The sequence below is a fragment of the Pyrus communis genome, chromosome 16 (genome assembly GCF_041283825.1).
Source record: "Pyrus communis isolate YQ-2024b chromosome 16, ASM4128382v1, whole genome shotgun sequence".
In the NCBI taxonomy this organism is placed as follows: domain Eukaryota; kingdom Viridiplantae; phylum Streptophyta; class Magnoliopsida; order Rosales; family Rosaceae; genus Pyrus; species Pyrus communis.
In genome coordinates, this window is record NC_142580.1 from 1,839,726 (window position 1) to 1,858,700 (window position 18,975).

General features: G+C 37.9%; 5 protein-coding genes across 11 annotated transcripts; 3 read left to right on the forward strand and 2 right to left on the reverse strand.

The window, feature by feature from the left end:
- Positions 1 to 2,227: 2,227 nt before the first annotated feature.
- Positions 2,228 to 5,906, forward strand: LOC137731890 (uncharacterized). Of its 2 annotated transcripts, XM_088687846.1 has the most exons (10): positions 2,240 to 2,470; positions 2,576 to 2,734; positions 3,198 to 3,379; positions 3,633 to 3,811; positions 4,012 to 4,296; positions 4,392 to 4,450; positions 4,561 to 4,597; positions 4,686 to 4,757; positions 4,861 to 5,188; positions 5,332 to 5,906. In XM_088687846.1, the coding sequence occupies exons 2-10, from the start codon at positions 2,596 to 2,598 to the stop codon at positions 5,722 to 5,724; spliced, it is 1,674 nt and encodes a 557-aa protein (XP_088543972.1). In that variant the 5' UTR covers positions 2,240 to 2,470; positions 2,576 to 2,595; the 3' UTR covers positions 5,725 to 5,906. The 2 variants fall into 2 exon arrangements, with proteins under 2 accessions (XP_068327240.1, XP_088543972.1); XM_068471139.2 differs by having other exon boundaries at positions 2,228 to 2,734.
- A 218-nt stretch (positions 5,907 to 6,124) lies between these two features.
- On the reverse strand, positions 6,125 to 7,594 carry LOC137731242 (putative fasciclin-like arabinogalactan protein 20). The gene has a single exon (XM_068470343.2). It carries the CDS (start codon positions 7,383 to 7,385, stop codon positions 6,354 to 6,356), a length of 1,032 nt encoding a protein of 343 aa, XP_068326444.1. The 5' UTR covers positions 7,386 to 7,594; the 3' UTR covers positions 6,125 to 6,353.
- Positions 7,595 to 11,069: 3,475 nt separating this feature from the next.
- LOC137731557 (uncharacterized) lies at positions 11,070 to 13,422 on the forward strand. 3 transcript variants are annotated; one of them, XM_068470691.2, is made up of 8 exons: positions 11,070 to 11,167; positions 11,510 to 11,820; positions 12,005 to 12,076; positions 12,185 to 12,252; positions 12,336 to 12,480; positions 12,588 to 12,668; positions 12,780 to 12,869; positions 13,007 to 13,422. In XM_068470691.2, exons 2-8 carry the CDS (start codon positions 11,563 to 11,565, stop codon positions 13,106 to 13,108), a joined length of 816 nt encoding a protein of 271 aa, XP_068326792.1. In that variant the 5' UTR covers positions 11,070 to 11,167; positions 11,510 to 11,562; the 3' UTR covers positions 13,109 to 13,422. The 3 variants fall into 3 exon arrangements, with proteins under 3 accessions (XP_068326792.1, XP_068326791.1, XP_068326790.1); XM_068470690.2 differs by having other exon boundaries at positions 11,102 to 11,235; XM_068470689.2 differs by having other exon boundaries at positions 11,129 to 11,275.
- On the reverse strand, positions 13,299 to 14,759 carry LOC148689810 (uncharacterized). 3 transcript variants are annotated; one of them, XM_088687847.1, is made up of 2 exons: positions 14,626 to 14,759; positions 13,299 to 14,294 (listed from the first exon to the last, which is right to left on the reverse strand). In XM_088687847.1, exon 2 carries the CDS (start codon positions 14,286 to 14,288, stop codon positions 13,395 to 13,397), a length of 894 nt encoding a protein of 297 aa, XP_088543973.1. In that variant the 5' UTR covers positions 14,289 to 14,294; positions 14,626 to 14,759; the 3' UTR covers positions 13,299 to 13,394. The 3 variants fall into 3 exon arrangements, with proteins under 3 accessions (XP_088543973.1, XP_088543975.1, XP_088543974.1); XM_088687849.1 differs by having other exon boundaries at positions 14,571 to 14,673; XM_088687848.1 differs by lacking the exon at positions 14,626 to 14,759 and adding an exon at positions 14,405 to 14,545.
- A 717-nt stretch (positions 14,760 to 15,476) lies between these two features.
- Positions 15,477 to 18,371, forward strand: LOC137731574 (uncharacterized). 2 transcript variants are annotated; one of them, XM_068470713.2, is made up of 11 exons: positions 15,477 to 15,640; positions 15,874 to 15,953; positions 16,086 to 16,156; positions 16,253 to 16,302; positions 16,662 to 16,735; positions 16,822 to 16,884; positions 17,268 to 17,355; positions 17,584 to 17,646; positions 17,718 to 17,797; positions 17,886 to 17,957; positions 18,058 to 18,371. In XM_068470713.2, exons 2-11 carry the CDS (start codon positions 15,922 to 15,924, stop codon positions 18,137 to 18,139), a joined length of 675 nt encoding a protein of 224 aa, XP_068326814.1. In that variant the 5' UTR covers positions 15,477 to 15,640; positions 15,874 to 15,921; the 3' UTR covers positions 18,140 to 18,371. The 2 variants fall into 2 exon arrangements, with proteins under 2 accessions (XP_068326814.1, XP_068326815.1); XM_068470714.2 differs by having other exon boundaries at positions 15,619 to 15,695.
- The last annotated feature ends 604 nt before the right edge of the window (positions 18,372 to 18,975 follow it).

An 18,975-nucleotide genomic window follows, 5' to 3' on the forward strand; every position in this document is an offset into this window, starting at 1 on the left:
ATCATCATATGTGTTAGCTGGTTCGCAATGTCCCTGTCCCCCTCCCTCTGATTTAGACCTCAAACAACTCCATGTAAAACGGTTAAGCCAAGCTAAGTTAAGCTACATTATCCTAAACCAACTACAAAGAATAACAATATCTCTAATAATGAAAAAACTAGTAACACTATACTTACTTAGAAGTTGAACTAGAAAATTATCCGAGAATGCAAGGTCAATCACACCTATGAATTTTGATATCAAAGATGAAACATAAATTGTTTAGTTTTAATGTTTTAATCTTAACCCTGACACAACGTTCATAAGTAAATGCTAAAAATTGTTAGTACAATTAGATGATTAGCGTAGCACGACTCCTAGCAATATGTTTAGTGCAGTAAAATAGCAGGATTTGAGGGGTGGAGGGATCAGGTGTTTCGTGCGGCACTGATTGCGCTGCTTTGGATGTTATTTGGGGGCTGCCTAATTCCGTGTTTAAGTAGAGTGTAGGTAGTGTGGCTGGGTCCCACATGTCCCCACCCCTAAGCTTTGATTAGTCCCTAATCACGGATAAGGGATCATGTAATCTCACCCGTTTATCGTATATCATGCGATCAGCTTTTGTTAAGTACTATTTGTATTTAATTTTAAATTTTAAATTTTGAAATGATTTCTGATCGTCCGATATACGATGAACATGTGAGATCACGAAATTTCTATGATCTTTAAAAAAAAATCAGGAGAGGATCCTTTTCCCCTGATCACGGTCCTACTGCCTCTAATTACAATATACAATTTTCTTTACTTGTACTAAAACATGTGGAAGATCACTTAAATACCCAAAACTTAGAAAAATCTCCTCTCTAGTCGGCCAGCCGACCTATACGTCGCAATCTTTATTTCTTTTGGTCTAATACAATCTTTGTTTATGTTTTACATTTTATTATTTAACATGTGTATATAAATTTAATATTTTTGTGTTTATTTTTATGTGTTATATCTGCATATATGTCGTAAAATAATTAATGTCTTTGAGTATACAATTTCTAGCAAATTCGAAAATTAAATGTAAATTAGAAAATTTGACTGATATCATCCATCCCTCTCTGGTCTCAACCTACAAATTTAACACAAGATTATGACGTTACAGTGCACCTAACCTAAACGAACACACTATAAATAAAAGAAATTAAAAAAAAATGGTTAGCAAATATTGAGAGATAAATATGGAAAGTAACGTCGTGAATTGTCAGAAAATGCCGGTTCCGTCCCTCCAAAGATACTTCCGTTTTGTTCTCATCCGCTACGGAATCCGAAAGAGGATCCGATTGAGAGTGTTCCACTTTTGTCATGCTTCATGAAAATATTATTTTTTTTCTGCAAAAGCACTTATTATTTTAATTAATTAATTACGTACTGCTTTTTATATGACCACCCCACGGCACTAGAGGAGAATGGACGTATTTATTTCATTTACAAATGGCAACTTCGTTTTGCCAAAAAAATGAGTAGCCCCTACTAACATAAGACAAAAACTTGCGTATGGTTGCCCATTCGACATCGAGAATAGTGATGGATTCAGGATTTTAACATTTAGGGTGTTATAATATTAAAGATTAAAGTATTTTTTAAATGATGTATAATTTTTTTCTTGTAGTTTTTTTTAAGTAATGCATTTCGTCAAGTGCCTGGTGCATATGTAGTCATTTGTCGCGCTACGTCGCACGCTTGTGCCGAACAGGCATGTCAACAGGTGTCGAGGAAGCCTATGCCGAGTAAAACCTGTTGAAATTTGTCGAAGCATGTTGTTGAAATCCGCCATGCGAGCATTTCTACTAGTAATTCTTATTTGTTGCCTAGAGGAATTTTTGTGCAACGGAAACGATGACACCACATAACGTTACTATTTTACTAGTTTTTATGAGTAGATGACAAAATTGATATGATCTAATTTTAAAATAAATTAGTAAATAACAAATACGCATGTTATAATTTTAAGTAGAATAATAAAATTACGGGCATTCTAAATACACCAAGTAATTACTCGTACAACTTCTTGTTTGATTCTATGATAGTCAAGATAACGAGATCTCAAAATCCAATTATACTTCTAATACCTTTCTTGCAATTTACATGCCATGAAAGTATATAGAATAAAATAAAGAAAAAAAAAAGAAAAAAAAGGAGAAAAGCAGAAAGGACAAAAAGAGAAAAGTGGTACAAATAAATAAATAAATAAAAACACTGTGTTGATTTGCTTGCTTAATGGAGTGTATTTCAACAAAGACGGAAAGGAGACAGTGTAAGCAAGCAGCTGAGCTGAGGCTCGAGGCGCCTAAAACCTCGCCTTTTTTTCATTTCACACCCGCCTTTTTCGGTTTATCCCTTCTCTAATCAGCACTTACCCCACCTCCCCATGTGACGTTGGTTCTTATAAATCTCCCTCACCGCCAAGATATGTAATCAGATTACAACACTAACACAACAAACGGTTGGTTGATTACACTTATTTAAGATTGGGTTTTCTTCCAAAACCAAATCTTGTAAATGGGTTCGATTCTTATCCGGATTTCGGTCTGAGTTTTTTGGTGAACAGAGTGTCAGACGGCTCTGCAAATGGAGCGCTTGCCGGTTTCCTCCACCGCCGCTCTCTGCTGCTGCTGCTTCTTCTTCTTTATGGGCTCTGCGAGCTGCGTGTCGGGTCTGGCTCGGAATGGACTCGGACCCACCAGAGATCTTCTGAAATTTAATCTAGGTACGCTTCTGAATTCGGTTTTTGAAACGGGTCGGATCTCGTGTGCTTTTCCGGTTGCTGCGGAGGATTTAGTGGTGGGAGAAATGGAAAGTGAGATTTTTTGGAGCCATTGGTGTTTTTGGTTTCGAGACGAATAGGAAAATACATAAACCTTCGGTCCAATTCATTCCAGTATTTCGGTTTTCGTCTTTGTTCTTATTTTTAGAAAAATCTGATATTTTATTCTCCCTTTTGATCAGCAACCAAACAAGGCAAATGCTTTTTTTGTTACAAACCTGAAGTTCGAATATTTTTGCAGACCCAAGTTCGAATTCCTCTTCCCGAGAGTTAGATTAGATTAAATTAGAATATCGCTCGAATAAAAAAAGTGTTGTCTTTTTTAAGTCTAAACGGCTCAGTCTCAACTGCTGAAAATTGTGCAGCTTTCTAACTTTGTAATTTTTTTGGTCCGTTGTATTTGCAGTGGATGAGAATCTGGGGTCGTGGACAAATGGAATCGAGGAGACTGCTCAATCTCCGGAGCCAAGCGATGCACCGCAAGGGACGCTTGTTTTGGCGGCGAAAAGGACCAACAGGCCGGATGTTCTCAGTCGGTTTAAGCGTTATCGGGGAGGTTGGGACATTGTGAATCGGCATTACTGGGCAGTAAGTCTTGATTCCTTGTTGCATTGTTATGGTGTACCTCCAGTATTGGTTTAAAGATGCAGAATTTCGTGTTCTTTGTTTACCTTATTAGTATTGTTCCTGCTTTTCCTTTAAATGCTATTATCTACACCTTTGTGAATAGTAGTTAGATCAATATATTGTTAAAAAAAAGGTAATTTGAGGATTATATTGTTACTTGTACGTATAAGTTTACCATCATTTCCTTAGTAATGTGATCTCTATGTTTCTGCAGTCCGTTGGATTTACGGGTGCTGCTGGTTTCATTATTGCCGTCTTGTGGTTTGTTGCTTTTGGCATGGTACTTGTGGTTCATCATTGCTGTGGATGGAAGATAAACATTAAAGGTGAAGGATCACACCGCTCGCAGAGAATTTGCTTGATTATGCTACTGGTCTTCACATGTGCTTCTGCGTAAAGATCTGAACTTCATATTTTTTACTTAAGATTGTATAATGAGCATTTTTATGTAGCGTAGGAAAGTTCTATGCTATACTTAGTTAGGTCAGCACCTTATCATATTGGCTGTCTGTTGTGCTAGAAAGGCAGTTTCGTTACGTTATCTGTCTCTTGTGTGCCACAATTCTAACATGATAAACTATATCTTCACACAGGACTGGATGTATTCTTCTTTCTGTTGGGCAAGATGAATTTCATGACGAAGTGATGCACACACTAAATTATGTTGTTAACCAGTCGGACTACACTGTGCAGACCCTGAGAAATGTCACGGAGTATCTGACACTTGCAAAGGCTATTAGCGTGGCCCAGGTTTTCTTACCTTCTGATGTCATGGATGGTATTGACAAGCTGAATGTGGATCTTAACACTGCAGCGGACACACTAACGGAGAAGACAAGTGAAAATTCCATTAAAGTAAAAAGAGTCTTCAATATTGTGTATGTGTCCATAAACTTCAGTACTACAATTTAATTAACGGGTTATACTGAAACCCCATGTTTTTGATGTACTAATTTTGAGTTGATTGTTGCAGGCGTTCATCTTTAATCACCGTGGCAGCAGTGATGCTTCTCTTAGCTGTGATTGGTCTTTGTATGTAACAACATAAACAACCTGATGAATGAAATCTATTATTTGTTCTTCTTGTTTATTGGAAATTTTGCCTGCTTTCAATTTCAACTGACTGATGTATCTTGTTGCAGTTTTGTCCCTCCTTAGGCACCAACATGCGATCCACATGTAAGTCGCCCTTGTACTAATTCTACTACTCTTCACATTCTGGAGTGTCTTCATATTTCTGTCTGACAAAGCCGTGATATTGTTGCAGATTTATTGTTAGTGGATGGCTACTTGTGGCAATTACATTCATTCTTTCCGGAGTTTTTGTGATCCTCAACAAGTAAGAATATGTAATGTTTGATTGAAATGTTTCTGTTCAGGTATTTATTTGCTTGTCTACTGAATCAGCAACTCCATACATTTCTATGGTGATTGTGTTTCAGTGCTGTTTCCGACACCTGTGTAGCCATGGAAGAATGGGTAGAACATCCTCACGCCGAAACAGCACTTAGCAATGTCCTTCCATGTGTTGACCAGAGAACCACAAACAAGACTCTTAGCCAGAGTAAACAAATTGTAAATGACATTGTCAATGTTGTCAACCAGTTCATCTACACCTATGCCAATACGTATCCTTCCCCTGCCAGTCCATACCCTTACTATTACAATCAGTCGGGGCCTCTGATGCCACCTCTCTGTTACCCGTACGATTCTCAACTGAGAGACAGCCAATGTGGGGATCAAGATGTGTCTATTTCAAATGCTTCTTTGGTAAGAATCGTCGACTATGACTATTAATTTGGTGTCTTTATATATTCTACTGGAAGCTGCTTGATTTGTGGAACTAATAGATTAGAGAAACAATTGCCGATGGTTTGCTTAATCCCATTTATTTGGTTGTGTGAATTCTTCAGGTTTGGAAGAACTATATATGTGAAGTCTCAGCATCCGGGATATGCACAACTGTTGGAAGGGTAAGCCCGGATACCTACAATCAGCTTGTTGCAGCTGTTAACGAGAGCTATGCCCTTCAGCACTACACCCCGCCTTTACTGAGCCTCCAGGATTGTAATTTTGTTCGGGACACATTTCGAACAATCACGTCAAGTTACTGTCCTCCACTGGACCATTACCTGAAAATTGTGAATGCAGGATTGGCCCTGATATCAGTTGGAGTCTTGCTGTGCCTTGTTCTCTGGATACTCTACGCAAACCGCCCCAGAACGGAGGAAGAGTTTGCAAAACCATCCTTGCCAATAAAAGGCAGGAGCGAAAGGAGGAGTTCCAGCACATCAAATGAAGTCTAGCAGTAGAAGTAGTAGGTCTCAGGAGAAATCGGTTATACAAGTAGGGTTTGAAATATCAAAAAGAAAAAACCGAGTGGAGCGAAGTTCCATTACGAGTTGTGGGGGCCTGGGAGCTAATAGCAGTTCCGGTCCTGTATCTGGTCTCTTGTGTATAGTAAAAGCAATTTAGATATTGTTGATCATCTGTCTTGCCTTTTCCTTCTGAGTATTCCTTCATCATCTCTGTTTCGGAGTCGGACACATTGCTGGACTCGGTTTTGTTTCAGAACGGAATGATCAACGATCAAATGACGAAAAGATCACATTTTCGAGCGAAATTAATTCAGCTCAGAAGCCAAAATGATAACTGAGCATTTAACCAATCTGCTGAAATAGCTTCAAAATTTGTTCACAAAAGAAATCGGATAAAATTCTGAAGTCTTTGAATTTTTTCACTGAACTGATATCTTTACATTTGCTAATTTTGCCCCCCTTGAATCGCATCAGATACAAAAGAACGAGCGAAAATTACAATAAAAGTCACCAACTTTCCATCTAATTACAAGAAAAAAGCTGACGACCCAAAAAATTCTTCAGTAAAAAATTGAACTTGTTTGCAAGAAATTAACAGCACTTGCCAGAAGTTGATCTCACAATTCAGTATTATCAAAAGGCACCTCATCGTCGGTTCTTCCACTTCCCGGCGAAGACTCATCGGCAGATTCCGGCGTCTCCGGCATCGCAAGAGTCTCGCGGAGGCCGTGAACGACGAAGGTGTCGCCGTAATACATGTTGGCGAAGAAGACTGGAACTCCATTCAGCAGCAAAACGTTGCCGTTCCTCGAGATGGTGATGGCAAAATCCTGCATGTACGTCGGAAGTACAACGCCGTCTGTGAAACCCGCCAAATCGCTCCACATCAGCCGGCACGGAACGACGTGTCGCAGAAAGATCGAGGGTTCTTGCAGTGGGTTGTCCATCGCTTGGTCGAGAGGAGCGAACACGGTCATTGGAGTCGCGTTCTTGAAACCCAGAAGTTGCAAGTTGAGGAACGACGCCATGACATTGTAGCCATTGGACCTCAGCATTTCACTCGCTTCTTCGAACCGGGAAGCTCCGGGAAACCTAATTGCAGTTGTGCCGTTGGCGGATGACGGCGGGGAAGAAGACCCACAAACCGGATCTGGGACGGGGATCCGAGTCGGTATCGGGAGATGAAAATTGAGGTCGAAGAAGTTATCGATTCCGAAAATGATTAGGAACCCGTCGTCATAAATGGGCGACCCGGAAGTGATCTTGACATTGTTGAGCGAAATTGGGGTGCCGGAGGGCGGCGTGGTGACGAAGAGGGATTGTCCAGAGAGTAAAGTCGGGATCTTACTGCCAGAGGGGAGGGATTTGAGGGTTTGGAGGGGCAGGGGAAGAGGGCAGAAGTGGTATTGGAGCAGAGAGAGGGCGGGTTGACCCAATTTGGTGAAGGCGGTGTCCGGCGGAGTGAAGATGGTGAGGGAGGGGGACTGCGGCACGAGGGACTGGGATACGAGCTCAAGTGTCAGCGCCATGGAGACGTAGCCGGAATCGGAGAGGATTTCGACGGCATCTTGGATGGCCTGGGCGGGGAGGGCGGATGAGAAAGAGAGGAGAGAGAGGAGGATGAGGGAGACGAGAAGCGGCGCCTCCATTGATGGTTGGTTGGTTGTGCGGAGGAGCTTCGAGAATCAGAAGGAGGAATTTTGGTTCCTTGGAGTGGGATTTCGTTGGGTTGCAGTTGCAGAATGCGAGTGAGAGTGAAAGCGGCATTCGATGTAAATTTAGACACTGTTCGTTCTTGTTTTGGCGCCAAGGATGAACACGTGGCGTGATTGGGTTTGTTGACGTTAGGGTGTTCGTTACGACGAGTTTGTGAAGCGGTTTTCTTTGAATGACTACACCCCTGATGTTGCAGAATTTTGGGGAAATTACATTCTCTTCCTTCATTTTTCTATTTCATTAATTAAAATTTATTTCTTTTCAGTTTTTTATCATATTTTTTTTATATCAAACTATAAATTTTGTTAAATTAAATATTAAGTTAATCATAAAAAATTGATTCACACCATAATAACTCAACTTATTTTCACCACTTTTACTCTCGTCTATTATTTTAATAATAAAATATTTACATATCAGTACATTTAAATAAAATAGGAGATCCAATGGGTAGTATTGTGAGGTCACACGCCATGCAAATGCAGTATTATTTATTTCTTTAAGAGAGTGCATGACGAATTATGTTAAGGTGAATGATATTCAAATACAATGATGGCCATTTAATATGACAAATATTATAAAAAAATATGAGTACATTATAGATAGGAAATATTATAAAATGATAGCCATTTAGCATATAAGAAAGTCGATCGTCACCTCGCCTACTCAATTCTCCATCCAATTATGCAACATGCGCCAATTAAACATAGGGCAGTTAGATTCAGGTTTAAATTTTTTTTTTTTTTTAAATGGGGACAACTGATAGTGAATCATGTTATTCACTTGTTTCGGATTCGGAAAAAACTAGTTGGGAATTACACCATATTCATGACCACAATCAAACAAATCCATAGCTTACAAAGAATAACATATCTTTATGATAAGAAGATAATAAAAGTTTTGAAGTGAAACGTATTTAGATAGCATTGAATACAACTAATTCTGAAGAGATAGATTACAAATAAAAAATATGTATAATATAAGTAGCTAAAAACGATTTATTTGTGATGTAGATAGATTATTGACAACAAAATCTTTGATATAGATATATTAAATAAGTTAAAAAGCTGAATGCACCATGGTTGAAGAGGTTTAATTCTTATAAATTAGAATATTACAATTCTTTTAAACATTCAGTTTTATCACAAACTTAACAAAAAATAATAATCGTTGGACCTATTTAAAAAAAAAAATAGAGTATTCCTAATAATAGCTCACAAAATTATATTTATGTTGAATTTACCCTTACATGCATATGTGTATTATTATTTAATTTGTTTATGCAAATAAATTAGAAACTAATTGCTTCGACAAGTCAAAATCGCATCATATAACTCCCACTAATTATAACAGTATTTGATGCTCTTTCAGTCGCACTTCCTGCAAATCGTATAAATGTTTCTTGATCAACCACACCTCACCTTCTTATAAAGTAAACCTAGAAAACGATAAAACCAGATTATTAGTCTAACGTTTTAATTTAATTATGGTTTAGGTCACGAAAAAGGAAAAGAAAATTTGGTTTTGGTGATGCAACAGTTCAGGACTCAAATGCGGCTATCCCTCATCCAGAATGGTGAATAATTGACGTGTTCTTACCGGTAAGAAATTGTGTAAATACTCAACTTAGATGAACGTGTTATTACCGTTAAGAAGATGTGTAAAAATTCAACTTAGATATTGAACGTGTTCTTACTGGTAAGAACACCTACAAATAAAAGATGCATGTCATTACTTGCCTTGACACGTTAACCCTTGCATCATGGCATGCCAAAACATCATTGTGGGCATCTGACGAAATGTCATGGCATGCATTTTGCACGCTTGGCATGGCTTGCCATGACACGGTAACGCTCCCATCATGGCACGCCCGAACGTTGATGTTGACCACAATATGACAAGCATCGCGAATTGTCGACAAAATGCATTTCATGACATGCTGTGCATTCTCTCCATAAACCCTAATGCTCCACTTGATTTTTCGGAAAATTTAAGCAATTGAAACTAAGAATTTAGAAAGGAGAGAAAGATAGGCTTACATGCACTCTCTCTATAAACCCTAACAATCTTTGACTTTCTTTGCCTACATGATCTCTTCCCCGCTCATTTTACCACAAGATTTGAGATAGGTATTGCAGTTGACACATTTATTATTTTTTTTCACACGTCTCTTACAATTTTGGGTTGTCTGATCGAATGAATTAAATAAGATTTGAGATGGGTATTGCTATTCACACATCTATTTTTATTTTTTAAACACATCTTACAATTTTTGGCCGTCTGATCGAATGAACTAAAAAATATCAATGACAAAAATTAACAAATGTACCTGAGAGGTAAAAATAAGTGGTTAAATAACAATTTTCATTTGAGATTACATATATTCATCTTAGACAAATATGACTACATTGGGATATCTTAGTGGTTAGATGTTAGGTTAAGGAGTTGATGGGGTTTGAATCCATACAAAGATGCAATTGCATAACTCCTTTCCACCACTGTAGTGAAATGCCACTTGCACGAAAAATGATCAATTGATCTCTCATATATATGCGTTTGAACAAACAACCATTAGTTACGTAATTAAAATGCAATTAACAAACCAAACAAGGAATCTTAAATTTGTGATATCATGTCATGAGCAACAATGATTTCAGTGCATTTTATTTTGGAAACTTTAACAAAAAAACTCTCGGTACTGTTCACTTTAACGAAAAATCATCTTTTTTTACGCTAAAAAGTTAATTATGGTACTATTCACTTTACTCTTTATTTTGTCCTTATCGTTAAAATTTAAAATTTTCAAATCATTTTTATTTTCCTACATAGTGTATTTACTTACATTCATCGGCTTTCATTTGATCTATTCAATACAAATTATTTATAGACTTGGTAGTTAGAGATATGCAAGTGAAAATGTTGTACCAAAATTACTCCACAAAAACAACGATGGTGTGGTTAGAGATGAGAAAATGAAATTTACCTTGAAAGTTAAGTTGTGGAAAGTCTTAACGGTAATAACGGTTAAAGTACAAGGAATCGTGGAAGTCGAGCCTTGGCCTTCCCGTTAGAATCTCTCTCTCTCTCTCTCTCTAAGCTTGCTCTTAATCCACATAGAACGGACCCTATCCGGATCTCTGTCACCAAATTCACCAAATTAATTAATCTTAACCTTTGAAATTTGATTAAATGGTTACAAATAGAGAGCTCATTTGAAAATTATAATAGTTTTAGCCATTGAATCAAATTTTAAGAGTCCAGATTAGGTGATTAGGTGGATTTGGTAGAAGAGATTCGGAAAGGATTCCTTTCCAATCCATATATAAATACAATACATTGTCACTTAGCACTACAGTCTGATGATATTCTTCTTCACTTAAAAGTGAAAAATTTTATGTTCGAATTTTGTGGATGACAAATTCCATACCAAATTAAATTGTCCATATTCATAGCTGAACTCTTCATTTTTTGTAAAAATATGGATGTATTAAAAAAAAAAAAAAAAAAAAAAACAACATGTCGACACGTCTACATAAATATCTTGCACAGTAAATAAGAGAGAGAAAGAGAGAGACAAGAGTGCTGTATTAACGCCGCTAATTAGAACACAAATGTTAATTAACTAATTAATCTTGGATTAAGACGCTATATTTGTAAATTGAGTCCCAAAACAAGTGGCTCAATCTATTGGCTTCAAAAATATCGTAACCTCTTCGTGTAAGTCTCTCAGATTCTTCATTTCTTGTTTTCTTGATGCCTTTTAAGGCCTGAGTTTTCATAAAGGTATCAACTTTCTGGCATATCACTTTGCTTTCTTTTCTGGGTACTTTCTTCTTCCTTCTCTTTTTCTTTCTTTTCGACGATCGTTCAGAATTCTCTACTTTTATTTAATTTGGTTGAATTCTTTGCTGGTTCGATTTGTTACGAGCTTTGCTGATTTTCGTGTATCCTTATACGATATGAATTGATAACGGCGATATTCTTTCGTTGATTTCTGTTGTTTTAATACAGTTCAACTTCTCATGTATCAAACAAAATGGATTTTTATTTTTTCCAGGGGGTTTCCTTAAAACGTTGTGAATTCCTGTGTTTCTTGTGGAGATTTTAAGGATGGGGGAGCACTTTGTATTGTTGGTGGATCGATTGATCACCGAATCCACTTTAGAAGCTGCGATCGAGAGCAGAAACAGATCGATGCAAGCTACTCCCTCAGCGCTCGAAGATGCGAAAAGCGATGTCTCTTGTCAGAAAGTCGATTTTAAAGATACACCTTCCTCTCCTGGGAAGCTAGCAGAATGCAGGATTTGTAAGGAAGAGGATCAGGATTCGAACATGGAGTCGCCGTGCTCTTGTTGTGGCAGCTTAAAGGTTAGTTCGCCTAATAACTAGTCCTATTTCTTAAGCTTCAATTTTGTTGTGTGACATCCTTGTCATTGTTTCGAGGATTAAGATAAAGAAGTGTTATTAATTTCTTCAAGCGCGTTCCAAGATCAAATGATCATGTGCGTTTCTGTGGTCGAAATTGAATTTAATTGGTGTCTTGATCTTGCAGTATGTCCACAGAAGATGTGTACAGAGGTGGTGTAATGAGAAAGGCGACACAATTTGTGAGATATGCCATCAGGTGAGTTCACTAATCTGACATTAATCCAATAATTAACCCCTTCCATGGAGAAATTTTATTTGATGATATGAAAAATACCCTTGTGACATTGATTATTATTACTTCCAGCAATTCAAGCCGGGTTACACGGCTCCTCCTCCGCTGTTTGAGTTTGGGCGTGTACCTATGAACTTTAGGTGAATTATGTTACTAATCTCCGCGTGATAAGGCTTTGCTTAAGTACATTTCTTTCTGATTAAAACTTTGGTTGTCCTAACAGGGGAAACTGGGAGATCTTGAGAAGGGACAGTCCTCGAACCATAGCAATGGTTGCAACTGATCGCGATTTCCTTAACCCTGGCTATGATGAGTACTCAGTTTCTACTGCAAGAAATGTGTTATTGGGCAGTTCGCTCACTTTCATTGTAATTTCTCTTCCTCGAGCAGATGGTAAACTGATGAATTCTGCATTTTCTTATCCTGATGATCATATCTGAACAAGTTTTGGTTTTGTTTCTTGGTGTGCCTGTAGTTTATGGTTCTGCTGTTTCTCCGGCATACACTTCCTCTCATCATCAGCGGAAACCAAGAGTACTCTTTCCCACTTGTTATGGTAAAAACATTTATGAATTAGCTTCAACCCTGCTTCATGGATTTCATAAGGTAGAAGGTACAACATCTGAAAATCTGACCTTCGATTAATTTCTTGCTTGTGTTTGCGCAGTTGTTAGTAGTGCGAACTTCTGGGTTTGTGCTGCCAATCTATGGAATGGTGATGGCAGTAACTGCTCTCCTGCGCAGGCAAAGCCACCAAGTATGTATATGCATGTTCTCTTCCTATTATTTTGTGTATGCATGTGATAGATGGTAGCGCTCAAGTGGTAACCAATTAGTATGCTAACACGGCACTAACTAGTTCACTTGTTGATATGGCGGGTAAAATGCGATTAGGATCTTTCAAGTTCGTCAGCAACCTCCTCGGATGAAGAAACAGAACCTACAACCGTGCAGCTTGATACGGAGCCCCAGCCCCATATTATTCGTGGTCACTAAATTCAGCCTAATACCAGCAAATCGACGTAATTAAGTATTGGCTTGTGATCAAGAGGAGAGAGGCACGCAATTTCAGCAGGAGGCATCAATCAAAGACGAAAAGAATGAATCGAAATTGGCCTGGAATGCTTGTTGGTGGGCAGTTAGTGAAGTATCCTACTGTATTATATAAACAGAAATTATACTGAGAAAATCAAGTCAAGCAACCAAAGCTGACAAATCATATGTAAGTTGAAATGTAAATACTAAAACAATCCTCAATTGTGTTACAGAAACAATTAAGTATTTATTTTAGAGGAGGATATTCCAATTCATACACATCTTGGTGAGAAATCATGTCAAAGTCTTCATCTTCCTCTACCACATCATAGTCTTCGTCTTCCACTTCGTCGGAAACAATCACATCAAAGTCGTCCTCTTCTTCGTCTGCCTCCTCTTTATTTTCCTCTTCCATCGCAATCTCTGGGTCTGTTTCACCGAAAAGATATTGCGTCATTCCATCCAAAGACAGTCTATGGTTCGCTTTCCTGGGGCCCTTGTTTGTACTAATGAAACGCGAAGCTTCCTCGTATGACATTAAAGCATCCAAGCAAGCGTAGCGAACCTGAGTAGGATCAAGGTACGTTTTGTCCCAGTCACCGTTTCTCACATTAGTAGGCTTCTCAGGCTTCCTAACCTTGATGAATTGATTAATGTCGATCGGATATGCTACGTCCAACTTATAGTGCTCCTCCGGCTTATCCTTGATGTAGGTCATTCTCTCGCTAACAAACACACAACTCTTGCTGCCAAGATAGTTAACGATCGACTGCGGAACCTTGTCACAATCCTTAAACTGAAAGACAAGACATTTACAACCATTCCCACCATTCCCACCACCCTCGTCGAGGGCAAAATATTTTGTTCCGGGAGAGCGTTGGACGGTGCAGAATTGCAAGGTGGAAGGGCGAGTATGATCTCCTGTCAAGGATTTGCAACACCATTCTATGTCGAGTCCTACGATGTTGATATTGTCGTCACGGCTTCGCATGCATCCTACCCAAGAATCCACTATTTCGGGTTTTCTGGTGACCAAGGTTTTGATGGTGGTGCTGCCAAAAACCACGTCGTAAAGCTGGTGGCTGTCTCTGTACTTCACTGATCTAATGGAAGATTTGGCACCTGCAGTGGGAGACGCCATCTCTATCTACGGAATGAAAGAGAACATGTTATGATACAAGCTCAAGAAATATTTTCATAAAAATTGGCACCCAAATCAAATTACAAAAATATAAAAAAAAAGAGTTTGAGCACTACTTTTATTCGTTATACGAATTGTATCGTACAAATGGAAATCAAGAACAAAAGATCATAAATCACGAAACAAACAGGTTCCATAAAACCCTAAAATTATGAAGGAACTGCATGAGAAAAACCCTAATACAAAGAGTATCAACAAATTAGAGAAGAGAAAGAGGAGTACATAGAGAGAGAGAGAGAGAGCGAGAGAGAAGCTGTTAAATCTAAATCAATCTCACAAGTGTCTACTTTCTCAAAAGCCAAAGGAAGGAAAGCTGTCTTTGAGCTTGCATCTACAAGACAAGACCTGTAAATTTTTAGGATTTTCCTTTTTTTTTTTTTTGTTTTTTTGTTTTTTTTGTTTTTTTTTGGGTGCGGGATGAGCTGTATTTGGGCTTTGTCTCCTCTGTTTTTGTCGGCCTCTCTTTTCATTTGTGCGTATCTTGTTTTTGAGTCTCTGTTTGTGCTCGTTCTTATTTTTTATTTTTGAAAACTGTTTGTTCTCGTTCTTTGTTGCTCATGAATTTTGCCATTTGTTAAAAAGCAAAGAAAAGAAAGGAAATACTTTGAACTTCTTCAGTCTATTTAATCGTCGCAGTTGCACCTAAGTCGTAATAACATACTTATAGGCATTCAAATCATGAAACAATTCAATTTCAATGTCAACATTATAAATATTGTGCAAAAAAGATAAGGTGGTATATACTTCACCGTGAGTCTCCTTAACTTTTTCTCTTAGATGTTAAGCGTACATTAAGGACCAGATCAATGAGTTTGGAACATAAAAGATCAATGAACGATGTTATTATGACACATTGAATAAAATCAATGGATAAAATTTAACAAAAATATGTGATAGGTAAAAGAAAATGTGTGAATAGCACTACCTACAATCAAACGAATGAAGCATTAACAGTCAAATCTCAAATGCTGAAAGTCTAGTAGGCCGGCTGGATAAATGGGCCGGCTCTCAATGTATTTCGGTTGAACGGCTGATCCTTATCCACTAGTCAGTTGTCCTAAAAATGGACACGTGGCGTCCGTCCAATATGCATCAACACGCTTAAACTGTGGAGAGGTTTGATTTTGAAGGGTTGTCCACGAAGCACCAACTGAAATCTAATTCAAAATTTGGAATATTCGAAATTGGTGGCTGTCCGAAACCTTCTAGAACCCCTTTTTACCGAAATCTAACGTCCGAATCGGGACCCTCGTCGTCTTTGCCTTTTTCAAATCGTTCTAATTTCCTCTCAGGTACTCCCGTCTCGTCATTTTTCATCTCTCAGTCCAGTTTTTCGCTAATTTTTCGGTACTTATAGTTTAATTTAATCCAGTTCTCAGTAAATGCTTGTAGTTCATGCGCTTAATTAAGCTTTTTTCTGTAATTTTTGCAATTTTTATATTTTGATTTGTATCAGTGGAGTGTGTGCTGTGGATTATACAAATGTGGTTGAAATTTGAAATTGTTTTAATTTTTAATTTTACAGGATCTCCTTTTTCTGTAATAATTTTGGTGCTTTCGACATTCGCTGAGTATGAAGTTCTTGGAATACACCCCGTTGGAGCGGTAACTTAATTTGGTCCTTGCACTCTGATTCTGTGCAATTTTTGTGCAATAGCAGCCATTTAATTTGGTCCTTACACTCTGATTCTGTGCAATTTTTGTAAATTTAAAAAGTTTTGGGCTTGACTTTTGCAGGTTAAATGATTTCTTTAGTGATTTGAATCTCGGAGAGCGAACAATTAAGGGTTGTCTTGAAGCTTACTCTTGTGGGTACAATTTGTATTTTTAAAATTTTTCGAGCTATCAACGTGTTTGTGATTCGTTGGAGAAAGACTTATTTTCTGTTGTGTTTTAATTACTAGGCAAACACACCGGATCGGATAAGAAATTGTCTCTCAGTTTGGAGAATGAGGTAAAATATAAGAATTTTTATAATTCTGTGTAGATTTGTGGCTTGCTGCAAAACCGAGTGCAATAGCATTCTAGGATTCATACAGCCGACCCCTCTTAGTGGGATAAGGCCTTGTTGTTGTTGTTTTATGTCGATTTGGTAATTTTTTTGTCATCTACTCTCATTTACGTATCTGTATATTATCATATGTATTGATCTGATTATATATTTTAGTAAGTAAGGATGCTTTCTGTATATCGGTTTCCAAACATCGAAAGCTTTCTTGCATATTCGTACTTTTCATTTTTGGCCATCCCATATTCTCTTGCTATATAAGTGATAGATTGGTCTCGATATTATTGTTCTGTTGAAATACTCAGATTCTTGATTATCTTGGGAAATCTTCGGACTCTGATTCTTCCTCGCCTGCTGAATTTCTGCTGACCAGATCCAGGTGACCTATGTTAACTAGATAGATGTGGAAAGTTGCACGTTGTTTCTCATCGATGTTTAATTTGTAATACTTTACGTGCATTCCAGCCGGAAGACATTGATTTACCTTGTTTTGACACTCTATCACTTGTATCCGGACTATGACTTCAGGTATCCCTGTTTCTTTGGGCTTTATTAAACACATTGTATTTCATTTCATGGAGGCCTGAACAAGAGGATTATGGGTAATGTCACGGTCAGCTTATTGGGCGACGTGGCAACCCGCTGTATAATCCTCTTATGTGTTTGCATTGGGAGTGTTGTCAAGAGGTTTGACAGACAGTTCGAACTGTCGCTCTGCATGGAGCTGAGAGTTCAAGTCTCTCCATTTCCCAAGTAAAAAAAGTTGAACATTTGTGTCATGGATTTTGTTTTTATTTTGCACCTAATGACTTTGGAGTATATTGTACACTGAGGCTTTGACGTGGAGGTCCTTCTTAATAGTTTCTTTGTAGTTTGTATAAGTGTATTACCCACATCTTTGTGGTTTCCAGTGCAGTAAATGCTCATCAGTTCTTCACAGAGGAAAGCTGGGACAGTTTTAAGCAGATTTTTGATACCTCTATGTTTGAAGCATCAAAGGTATTGCTGTGATAAAATCATAAAACGCGCTCTTGCTTTGTTGTCCGTGTATGTTACTTTGTGCAGCTACAGTTACATTACTTTGCAATCCTCCTGTTGACCAGATGCTGAGTCTAGTTCATTATTATTTGTCGTATCATTTAGTTTTTATAGAATATTGATGGCTTTATTACGCTGAAGACGATGTTGATCCTGTTCTCTGGTTTTGCTGGGACAATTCAATTTCAGGAATGGACAGTGACAAATGAGGGCAGTTCCTTGCTGGAAGCCTTGTACAAGGCTTTGGATGAGGTAAGCATATTTTCAAAAGAAGTGAAAGCAGGTAATTCCAGGAGGCAATTTTCTGATACCTTGCAATGCAGGTTGTTAGACTAGCGGAATGTGAAGTTTACAGTTACAGTCCAGACTCGGATGCTGATCCGTTTCTTGAGAGAGGATCCATGTGAGTTATCTTTTTGTTACTTGATAAATTTACACATTCTTGGCTGCATATACCTGTCAATGACATTGCGCTCTTTTGTTTCCTGCAGATGGTCGTTCAATTTCTTTTTCTACAATAGGAAACTTAAGCGTGTTGTGAGCTTCCGTGTCTGCTGTTTAAGGTGGGTTACAATCATCTCCAAACTTCTTTAAATTTTAACAAGTGCTCCCACAAAGAACCAACGACTAAGGGGTTTTCTGTTTACCCACTGTTTTTGGCAGTAACCTGGTGGCTGATGGATTTCTGATGGACGAGTTGCGCTACGATGAAGATGGAGAAATTTTCGACAACATGGACATTTGAGCGCAATATGCTGTATTGCTGTTGTTCTGTGCAGTTAGTATGTCAAGGATACTTGACAACCATCTGAAGTTGTGTAGCTTTAAGACTGACGGTCCACCCATATTCCGGGAGGCCCAAGTAGTTGGTTTAGCAATTCGTCACCAAATTTGGGTGTTGTTTGTTATGTACGGAAGAGCGATGCTTATGTATATTTTGTCAAATACAATAAACTGAGGCTTGTGAAACTCTTAAATTTCTGTATTTTTAGGTTACTCGCGGACACAACTCTTAGATTTATAATTTCTGTATTTTTAGGTTACTCGCGGACACTAGACTCCGATTTTTTACGACAATAAATCCAAGAGTTGAACACTCTAGATCCCCACAGTGGGACAAGGTCCTTGTACTAATTTGTCTCACGTTGGACACGTCGTACAAGATGTGAAAACTACGTTGTCCATGATCACTAGAGCTTTTGTTACCAATGTTCGCCGTCAAGTTAGACGGTGTTGCCAACCGCCTCACGTCTTATTCTGGTTTGCTGTTACGTTGCGTTCTTTGTCCAATAATACGTAGTTATGTGTGCATGTTTCTCTTCACTTATAAATGTATCGCTTTAATTACAACCACTTGTTCCTTTTGTTTCTTCATCATTACAAGATTTTATATTCTTTGTTTTCATTCGAGCAATATTTTAATTTAATAAATTAAGAAATGTTAATTCAAATTTGAGTGTAGAAGAAAATATATGGTCCTATACTAAGTTAATTAATCTGCTATATTTAATATGATTTATAAACTTGTGAACTAAAAATAAAATTATAAAGATCTAACTTCGCGTTCCAAACCGACTTACG

Bases quoted from the DNA above. Each gene is read 5' to 3' on its own strand.
- LOC137731890 (XM_068471139.2), top strand. From the start codon at position 2,596: ATGGAGCGCTTGCCGGTTTCCTCCACCGCCGCTCTCTGCTGCTGCTGC. The intron at 4,297-4,391 runs GTATGTGTCCAT...TGATTGTTGCAG, and splicing joins AAAAGAGTCTTCAATATTGT to GCGTTCATCTTTAATCACCG. The intron at 4,598-4,685 runs GTAAGTCGCCCT...ATATTGTTGCAG, and splicing joins CACCAACATGCGATCCACAT to ATTTATTGTTAGTGGATGGC.
- LOC137731242 (XM_068470343.2), bottom strand. From the start codon at position 7,385: ATGGAGGCGCCGCTTCTCGTCTCCCTCATCCTCCTCTCTCTCCTCTCT.
- LOC137731557 (XM_068470691.2), top strand. From the start codon at position 11,563: ATGGGGGAGCACTTTGTATTGTTGGTGGATCGATTGATCACCGAATCC. The intron at 11,821-12,004 runs GTTAGTTCGCCT...TTGATCTTGCAG, and splicing joins CTTGTTGTGGCAGCTTAAAG to TATGTCCACAGAAGATGTGT. The intron at 12,669-12,779 runs GTAAAAACATTT...GTGTTTGCGCAG, and splicing joins ACTCTTTCCCACTTGTTATG to TTGTTAGTAGTGCGAACTTC.
- LOC148689810 (XM_088687847.1), bottom strand. From the start codon at position 14,288: ATGGCGTCTCCCACTGCAGGTGCCAAATCTTCCATTAGATCAGTGAAG.
- LOC137731574 (XM_068470713.2), top strand. From the start codon at position 15,922: ATGAAGTTCTTGGAATACACCCCGTTGGAGCG. The intron at 15,954-16,085 runs GTAACTTAATTT...TGACTTTTGCAG, and splicing joins GAATACACCCCGTTGGAGCG to GTTAAATGATTTCTTTAGTG. The intron at 16,736-16,821 runs GTGACCTATGTT...CGTGCATTCCAG, and splicing joins TTTCTGCTGACCAGATCCAG to CCGGAAGACATTGATTTACC.